We start from the raw sequence: 9,649 nt of genomic DNA on the forward strand, positions 1-9,649 counted from the left end.
ATCAAAAGGTACCGCACGCGCCATTCAAAATACACAACGCTTCCCAAGCATTGACGCATGCAACAACTTTTTTAATTCAAAAAATAATAATAAATAGTAAATTATATTATCACATTTGATCGAACCAACAATTACAAAAAAAAATAATATGAAAAGACACCAATACCGCTATGTTAATGGTATATTTTTTAAACCTTATGATCAAATTTATAATTTTATTGTATATTAAAAAAAGTAAAATGTCCAAAAAGACCCTTCACTAGATTTAAATAATTTTTTAAGAGTAGTAAAATCATTTTTCTGTGTAAGAGCATAATGAAAAGATAAAGACATTTCTAAACAATTCTCAGATAACAAGTGAACAAGAAAAAATATTTTTTTACTCCTAAAAAACAACAATATTACAATCCAGTGTGTGTGTGTGATTCTCTCACATATTTTAGGTTTTGTCTTTAATTACAATTGTAATGTCATAGAGCAGATTAGATTTGGAATTGGAGATGAGAATTTTAGACTCGAGGGGAATTGGGAATTAGAGAATAGCTACGCAACAACCACAAGGCCACAGCTGTGTTAGTGTTACTGTAACCCAAGTAATTGGCCTCAAAATAAAATAAATAATTATAATAGTAATAATAATAAAGCACCATCGACATGCTCTCACAACAACCATTTAATTTTAGACATGCCGACAGGGGTTGGTTCACCATGCAGAGAGAACAGATCTGTACTATGTATCATTACAAGCATAAGAAATGTTTTCAAGTACAAATTGATGAGACGCCAGCCACTTCAAAAATATTAGGGAGGCAAGATGTACACAGACAATTAATCTGGTCCATAAGAACCCTGCATGGTTAAGGGGAAAAAATGATTGAAAGTGAGGCATCACTGCACATTTGGCGACAATCTATCAGAGACCACCACGTTATGTACTGCTATAGGAACATAGACCGAGTGATGGCGGTCGAAGTGTAAGATTTGCCTTGCTGGTTTGGATATGGGTTTGATCTTTCTTCCTCAACAATATGTATATGCAACTCTTAGCTTTTACAGCATCTGACATTGAAGTTGGGTGTCCATCGCCTCCAAAATCTAATCTGGCTCGAAAAATATTGGCCCCTGACATTTGCCTTACGAAACGAGTGAAACGAGCCCAGTTATGTTGTTCAAAGAGGTATCTGTCCATCCTCATAAAGTTGAAAGAAAATGAGGGGTTTCCAGGACCATATGAAAAGAATTTTGACATCTTTAGCACCTGTTCATACGATTCTTCTTCCAAAAAGGTGGCAGAATTTTCACCTTCCACTGGTATTTGACAGACCCTGGCTGCCAATAAAAGCTGTTTAAGAAAATCCTCTGGACTGCTAACTGGGTTTGTCTGTTTTTCTTCCACGTCTCTCATCCCAAAGACGGAGCAGCATAAACCGAAACCGTATCTGCCGAACATGCGAGCAATCGGCAAGTACCCATCTCTTCTTGAAGTATTGTAGTAGCCAGCCGTCAACTCAGATGGATGAGATTGTGTGCCATAATGCCAGTGGATCCCGGCAAGTTTGGCTGAAGTATCAACTTCAGTGCCTTGAAAGATGGTCTTGGCTTCCCTACATATCCTTTCCCCGTGAAGCAGCAGCATCCCAGAATACCATTGAAGAAAAAACTCCCCATATGGGGTATTCCAAGATCCGCCGTTACTTTTGAAAAAATCAGTATTGTCAGGGCCATGCATCAAATTACCAGCAACAATCGGGCCTCCATATCCCCATTCACGCATTCCAACATCATGAGCACAGGCATTCAGACATGCTAACATATACTGCAAACAGTCAAATCAAGACGGTCAAGGATTGCAAATGGGTTGGAGCAACCCATTATGAAGCATGAAAGATTTAGATGCTTTTAAGTAAATTGCACTTGTTGCTGTACCTTATCGTAGCATTGGAACTCTCCAAGTTCACGTGAACGCCAAGCCCATGCGAGCTCCTGTGATGGGCATGAAGGGTACCTTAATTCACCTGCAGGACCCATGCCGACTTGGACCCCCTACAAAATGACCTATCAGGAAAACTAACTTACAACATCAAAGAATCTGTTGTCAATGATTGAAGCAGTGATTTACTGCACTGTAAACAGTATCATCTCACCGTAATGACAGAACCAAGTAAAGGTCTAAAAGTATCTCTGAAGTTCATCATAAAATCTGAATAAGCTTGGAGTGGTGATCGTCCCTTCAGCACAGGAAACATGTCACATCCAAGAGAAATATATTCCATGTTTCTTCTACCGAATCGATCAGAATACGCTATATCTGGATCTTTATCCATCTCTTCAAGCACCCATTGAGGAAGAGAAATCCTTCAACACATAAAACAAATTGTTGAGAGCCACTAGCATATAGACAAACAAGAAGGAAAGCTAAACAACAAGCTTGAGGGAAAATTATCAAATCAAATTTGTCAAAAGAATTTTTCTTTCAGACCAGACTATCACCCTGAAACACAGTGTAAGAGCCAATAATTTTGAAAAATGTCTGTAAGACAACTTATGGTGCCAAAATTAAATGCATCCAACATATGCATAATATGACTCACTAAATTCAAATACTACCAGAAGCCCAAAAAAGAAAGAAGAATAGAGGAGCCAAAAGGTTGCCCTCACCACACCAGACCATGAACTAAACACTTTAGGTTCAAGGTAGGTTGGTAGCAACAAATACTTCAAATTTGCCAAGAAAGCAACACGCAATCTGGTCAATGATCTATGACTAAGAGGTTACTCAAGACATAAAAAAAAATTAGGAGGGGATTGTATAAGCCAAAGATCAACATGGTTAGATGGTTCAGACCATCAATGTTGTAAAACTTATCGTACTATCCAAAGAATAAAACCATTTGTATCATCAGCATTCATCGAATGTGTAAAAGCTACTGCATTGTGCTTGATTCGCGGAACCTTGACCACACTACATGCATACTTTTACTTTTCCTGATAATGTCTTCCAAAACTTTCTAGAGGCTGTTTTAATTTTATTTGGATTGGTACTCCATCAGAATGAAGATCCTAGACAAATAACACACTGTTCCATCCATTCATTATATACACAGAACATAAAACTCAATGGATAAAACTACTGGAAGTGAATATACTTTCTTAGGTCTTGCACACAGAAACCATCAACTTAGGAGATGCAGTCATCTAGATAACGTTTGGTTACTATCCCGAGATTAAAAAAAAATGAAGACAGTGAGATAAAATCATGTTTGATTAAAATGACAGACATGAAAATAAATCTTTCTTCAGGACAATTTTGGGGTGAATTTCTGTATTTTCAAAATAAGAGATGCATAGGGAACATGTCTTCGCATATGATATTTATTATATTTTTTCCCTAAAACATCATTATAAAAAAAATTTAATTCCAAAATTATTTAATTAGGACATATAATGATAAAAATGATTATGATTATAGTTTTAAAACCCAACCTGGGGCAAGGTCCGGGTCACAGGTCGAAAGGGTAAACTTGGGTTGACCCAAAAAAATTTCTTTTAAAAAAGATCAAAACAACGTCGTTTTGACCCAAAAAAATCAAAATAAAAGTTACTGGTTTTGACTAGGTTTTATCCTAGGTCGATCAGATCACAGTTTGACCTGGGTTTTTATCGGGTTAAATCGGGTCTATTCATCCTCTATTTTTTAAAACCTAGACTAGTCCATGCTCCAGGTCTTGGGTCGACCAACCAGGCCGGTTTGGGTTTTATAACTAAAGTTATTGTGTTGTTATTAATTTCAACACTCAATATAAACTAAGAAAAAAATCTAATTATTTTTTAAAATATATAAGTTTGACGGTAATACATGTTGAGGGTAAAATAAACTTCTTTATATTTATTATATCTTGTTCACCATCAACCATACAAAGATATTCGCTTTGTCTTGTATAATTTTATCACTATTTATTCTATATTGTCAACTATGTCCCTACTGTCTTCGTCTTTTTTATCTCAGACAGTAATCAAACGCTATCCTAAACATGCTAGAAGGGAAAGGGGCAAAAATTGCAGCCAAAACCTACTCCTTGAAATGTATGACAAATTGAAGAAATCTTCAATTGAGTTCTCTAAGGGAAAAATTGCTCAAATTCACATGGTTAAGCTCTACATTTTGAACTCAATTATTCTTTTACACCTTTGCTGGAATCTAATACGTGTGTGTTTGGAAGTGTGGTAGCGGTTGTTTTTTAAAGTATATTTTGCTCGAAAATGCATCAAAATAATATTTAAAAAAAAAAATTATTTTTAACATCAACAAATCAAAACAATTCAAAAACATAAAAAAAAATTAACCATAAAATTTTTAAACTTTTTTAAAAAACATGATTTCAAATATGTTTCTAAATATCAGCCTAAGGAGTTCCAATCACCTAGTCATGTCAAGAGAGAGAAGGGATGAAAATGCACCCAAAGCCTTCCCCCAAAGTATGTGACAACCGAAGAAATCTTCAACCGAGTTCTTGAGAGAAAAATTCACTCATTCATCTGATTCATCACACCTTAGGCTCTACATTTTTCTACAGCTTTGCGAGATTCAACAGCCCTTATTATAAACGAATTCCACTGACCTTGGGCAAGCAGTAACACAGTACAATCAAGCATTATCACATTCTTGAGACATGCACTAAAAAACTCCCACATATTCAGTATTCCCACAGCCACCTACATTTATTTCATAAAGTGAATTGATAGAATTGCAATGAAGACATTAACAACGACAAAAGTATTCACTGAAGATAGGATGTATACAATAACAAAGAGAAGGCCAATAGAACAGAAGATTTGACGTAATAATCATAAAACGATTACAACTTTCAATTAACAATAAGAAACCCCTCCAATCTCCACACATTAAATCAAAGCCCCCCACAACAAACTCGAATTCCCAAAATCACTACCAATTTGCATAACCCCCAGTATTAAAACTAAAAGAAACACCACACGATTAACTAACAAAACAAGAAATTAAAACAATTGATCTAAAATCATAAGTTCTCACCATAAAGGGTCTCCAGGTCCAATGCCATGTTGATGGAAAGCCAAGACAGCTCTAACCTTCAACCCACACCGTCTGGCTAACGCCACAAGATCCGAATATCCTCCCCAATTATAAACCATAGGCTTCTCCCTCTCCACTACCCCCCACCAAACCTCCATAACCACACCTTCCACTCCAGCAGTCACCAACGCCCTCAAAGACGCCGTCAAGACCTTAATCCTCCTCACTTTTCCATCCTTCGCCACCGAATCCGCCGGCAGCATCACGTACACTGGCGATCCCTTCTTCCGCCGCTCCATCGGGCCAGTGAATCCGTGTTGAAGCTCGTACTGCTCCAAATCTTCGCTTCCTCCATTGTCAGGAGAGAGGAAGCCGCAGAATTTTGAGGAGTTGAGTCGGGAGTTGATCGCGAATCGGCGAGTTGGAAGGCGGTGAGCCCGTTGAGTGGACAAGATAGAAGGGAAGAGAGTTGGGTGAGGAGACTCAGCTCGTTTGCAACAGAAGGAAGCAGAAAAGATTGTTGTCGATGGAGATGCGATCGCCATTGATCGAATTTTCAGTGATTACTGGTCGGGTTTCATTTGAAAAGAAATAAGTGAAAACAGAAAAGATAAAAAATAAAAAATAAAAAAAGATTTGTTGGAAGTTTTTTTTTTTGTGAGCGAGAGAGAGTTCGTTGAGCTTGGTTAGGAGTGATAGCCTCTCTCGCGTTGTAGAAATGAAAAGGGTCCAGTGATTTCGATGGCTGAGATTGCCTGGTATTTTTGCATATTAACCCCATTTAAAAGAAAATGGCAAAATAGAACAGATAGGAAAAAAAAATGACGAAATAAGTTCATGTTGCAGTCGAAAAACACAACATTTAAAATTATCGCCTATAATAAATGCAATATTTAAAATATATATATTAAATGAGTTGGCATAAATTATAAGAAGAGGGGAGAAAGAAAAAAAAAAAAAACATCACGGACACAATGAAATTCTAATTATAACACAATTAGTATTGTAAAAAAAAATCTCTATAAAACAAACACAATTAAACCGATAATGACTAGAGTAAACTACAATTTCTATAACAACCCGTGATTTCATATAAAATTTAACCAATGTTTTACATAACATGACGTCATTATTTATTGGCAATTTCATTAACTTCTGCTCAGGGATGATTATTTTCAGTTCGGTTTGGTTTTTATTAAAAATAAATAACTAAACTGAAATTTAAAAAAAAACCAAAACCGGTTTAAATCGACCGGTTCCGGTTCGGTTCGCTTTTTTAGAAGAAAACCCGGTTCGAACCGGTTTGGTTTGTTTTTTTCTGATTTCGGTTCGCTTTTTTTTGAAGAAAACCCGGTTCAAACCGGTTTGGCTTGTTTTTTTCCGGTTTGGGTTCTGTTCGGTTTTTTCAGTTTCTGGCTTATAAAACCAAAATCGAACCGGTCAATTTTTTCAAAATTTTAATCAGTTTAATCAGGTTTTTTTCACGGTTTGATTTTTTCAATTATTGTTTTTTCAATAGTTTTTCAGTTTTTTTCTCACCCCTATATCCCGCTTGTATCAATATGTTCCATGCAATTGAATCTTCTATTTTAAATAATAACTCCTATATTCATAATTTCTACGTATTACAAGTTATTTATTCTCGTATCTCAATTAACTTATCTTTTAACTTTCTAAATGTATTATGTACTGGATAGAAAACAAATTAATACATGCATTATTTTCGGGATATTACGATGCAATACAATACTCGATTTGCATCCATAATATTACTTAATTTTACTCCATGGATTTATTTTCTTGGACAACTTTCATTTAATATTTTATATTATTTTTAAACAAATTATTTATATAATTTATCAAATTTGACAAAATTTTGATAGTCTTTTTTAAATTGGATCCTATCCAAAATTTTATATCGTTATTTCCCGTATAAAACTGTATCACAAATAAATTTTACATGGTAATTTCATGTATATCTCATATTCCTTTATTTATTATTTATATTCTTTTATCCCACATTCTATAATTAGGAATGATAATTTTATTAGAACTCAATGAATATTTATCCGAATGGATAAGGATATTTTTTTCCTGTTCGAGTAGGATTTAGGTAATATTGGAAGTTAAAAAGTCAGGTTCGGGTAAGGTATGGATATTACCGAACCTAGCCTGAATTACATAAATAACCTTAAAGTTTGAAAATTTTACATTTGTGCCAAGCATGTATAAATAGAAAATCTAGGGTTTTTTTATACATAAACTCTCTCCTTTTTAACCTCTCCATTCTCCAGTCGCTTCTTCTTACTCCTTTCTTTTAGCCTTCTTTTCTCTCTTTTTTTTTGTACTAATATTTCTATTATGAAACAACAAGATCAAATCCAAGTTGATTAAGAGATTTAGTTGCTTGCTCCAAAACCAAATGATACCATTACAAGTTATCGACAGTATAATTATGGCAGAAATCAAACAATTAAATACAGGTTGTATTTTTTTATGAATAGGCTGGATCTTGAGTTTTCTTATTTTCTATTATTATGCTAGGATCTAGTGTTTCTCATGAGGGGAAGAGGAAAGGGCTGGAACCGGTTTGGGTCATTTTTGGATTAACATTCAGGCTAGTCTTGGCTAGGTTCTCATCCAGATCTGTTGAGAAGAGATGGAAGTTAGAATTGATTATGATACATACAAATACCAGTGTGATTGTATTACCAAAGCTTCAGATTATTGCAACATTAGAGGTTCTTAAAGTTGAGGGAGAAGATATGGTTTTTTGGCTTATTGTTTTAAAAGTTACAGTGCATATATTCATCGCACTCGCACCTAACATTTCCAGGTGTGAAGATAGCTGGAAATTTCTCAAATGTTATATTGCTGAGCTTGAATGATGACTTTAGATGGGTATCTAATCAATAACAAAATAAGGGAGTGGGTAAGGCAAGTTGTTGATAACTTATAGATACTCGAAATCTAATTGAGTCGTGTTTGGTTTATATCTAATCAAGATTGGGTAAAAAAAATAGGCTCGAGTTTGAGTATATACTAGTTATATGACCCGTGTGAAGCCGCGGGTCATTTTTTTTGCATAAAAAATATTAAAAAACGCAAAGATCTAAATGTGTTAGGTTTTTTTGCAAAACTATACCCAAGAGTCTCGGGTTTGGCTGTAACGCCTGACCTAAAAGTGATATTTATAATATTAATAATAATATTAAACTTGCATGACCCAAGTTTAAATGGGTCTAGCTGTAATACCAGACTCAATAGTCTTGAATGTGGGTCTGGCTGCAAGGTCGTGTTATAAAAGTGTGATAATTAAATAGATTAATTAAAAAGAAAAAATAAAGAAAAAAAACCATCAGGAAGAAAAAAACTAATGAATAAAAAAAAATCTGAATTAACTGGGTTAACTCGTCAAACCTGAGATCCGTGTCATGAAAGTCTGATAACTAAATAGAAAAAAATTTAATATCAACAAACTAAATAAAAAAATTAATTAAAAAAAAAAGCATCAGCCTTTTCACCGTGGACTGCACTGTGCAGCCCACCTTGAAAGGCATAAAAGGAAAAAAAAAAGCAAAAATAAATAAAAATAAAGGCATTAGCCTTTTCACCGTGAACTGCATACAATATAAAAAGATGAAATCAGAAGAACAAAAATAATGAGGAAAAGGAAAAACAATCTGAATCAACTGGGTTAACCCACCAAATCATGTTAACCCGTCACACCTGGGATTCATGTCATGAAAGTGTGATAGCTAAATAGAAAAAGATTTAGATAAAATCAGGAAAAAAACAAAAAAAAAAAAGACAGCTCAGCGTTTCATTGTGCAGTGCACAGTGAAACACTGAGCACTTTTAGTATATGTTATAGTTATAATTATAATAATAATAATAATAATAATAATAATAATTATTATTATTATTATTATTATTATTATTATTATTATTATATTTAAGTAAAAAAAGATTAATTAAAAAGGACAACGCAAAGAGAAAAAAAACTTACAGGAAGAAAAAAAAATCTGAATCAACTGGGTTAACCCGTCAAACCTGGGATTCATGTCATAAAAGTCTGATAATTCAACAGAAAAAATTTAATATTAAAAAACTAAATTAAAAAAATAATTAAAAAAGACAAAAAGACAAAAAAAAAAACTAAAGGCATCAGCTTTTTCACTGTGGACTGCACTGTGCAGTCCACAGTAAAAGGCTTAAAAAGGAAAAGAAAAAAAAACAAAGGCATACGCCACGAGTTATTTTTTTTTCCTTGCATAAAAAACATCAAAAAATGCTAAGATCTAAGAGTGTTAGGTCTTTCAGCAAAGATATACCCAAGAGTCTTTGGTCTAGCTGCAACGCTTGATCCAAGAGTAATATTTATAATATTAATAATAATATTAAACTTACATGACTCAAGTTTAATTGAGTCTAGTTGCAACAGCGGACCCAAGAGCCTTGAATGTGGGTCTAGCTGTAAGATCGTGTCATAAAAGTGTGATAATTAAAAAAAAACAAAGAAGAAAAAACCAACATGAAGAAAAAACTAATGAAGAAAAAGAAAAAAAAATCTGAATTAACTGGGTTAACCTTTCAAAC

At 34.1% G+C, this 9,649-nt stretch overlaps 1 protein-coding gene across 1 annotated transcript; it reads right to left on the reverse strand.

Annotated features, from left to right (window-relative positions):
• Positions 1-597: 597 nt before the first annotated feature.
• LOC7465329 (beta-amylase 1, chloroplastic) lies at positions 598-5,758 on the reverse strand. The gene is made up of 4 exons (XM_024598206.2): positions 5,051-5,758; positions 2,145-2,355; positions 1,927-2,043; positions 598-1,816 (listed from the first exon to the last, which is right to left on the reverse strand). Exons 1-4 carry the CDS (start codon positions 5,593-5,595, stop codon positions 929-931), a joined length of 1,761 nt encoding a protein of 586 aa, XP_024453974.1. The 5' UTR covers positions 5,596-5,758; the 3' UTR covers positions 598-928.
• Between the last annotated feature and the right edge of the window lie 3,891 nt (positions 5,759-9,649).

Source organism: Populus trichocarpa, chromosome 3, assembly GCF_000002775.5.
Source record: "Populus trichocarpa isolate Nisqually-1 chromosome 3, P.trichocarpa_v4.1, whole genome shotgun sequence".
Classification (NCBI taxonomy): Eukaryota; Viridiplantae; Streptophyta; class Magnoliopsida; order Malpighiales; family Salicaceae; genus Populus; species Populus trichocarpa.

What these genes read in the sequence shown, in the direction of transcription:
- LOC7465329 (XM_024598206.2), bottom strand. Translation starts at nt 5,595, where the DNA reads ATGGCGATCGCATCTCCATCGACAACAATCTTTTCTGCTTCCTTCTGT. An exon ending in GGACCTGGAGACCCTTTATG is followed by an intron (nt 2,356 to 5,050) that starts GTGAGAACTTAT and finishes TATGTGTTGAAG; the next exon opens with GATTTCTCTTCCTCAATGGG. An exon ending in AGTTCCAATGCTACGATAAG is followed by an intron (nt 1,817 to 1,926) that starts GTACAGCAACAA and finishes GACTGTTTGCAG; the next exon opens with TATATGTTAGCATGTCTGAA.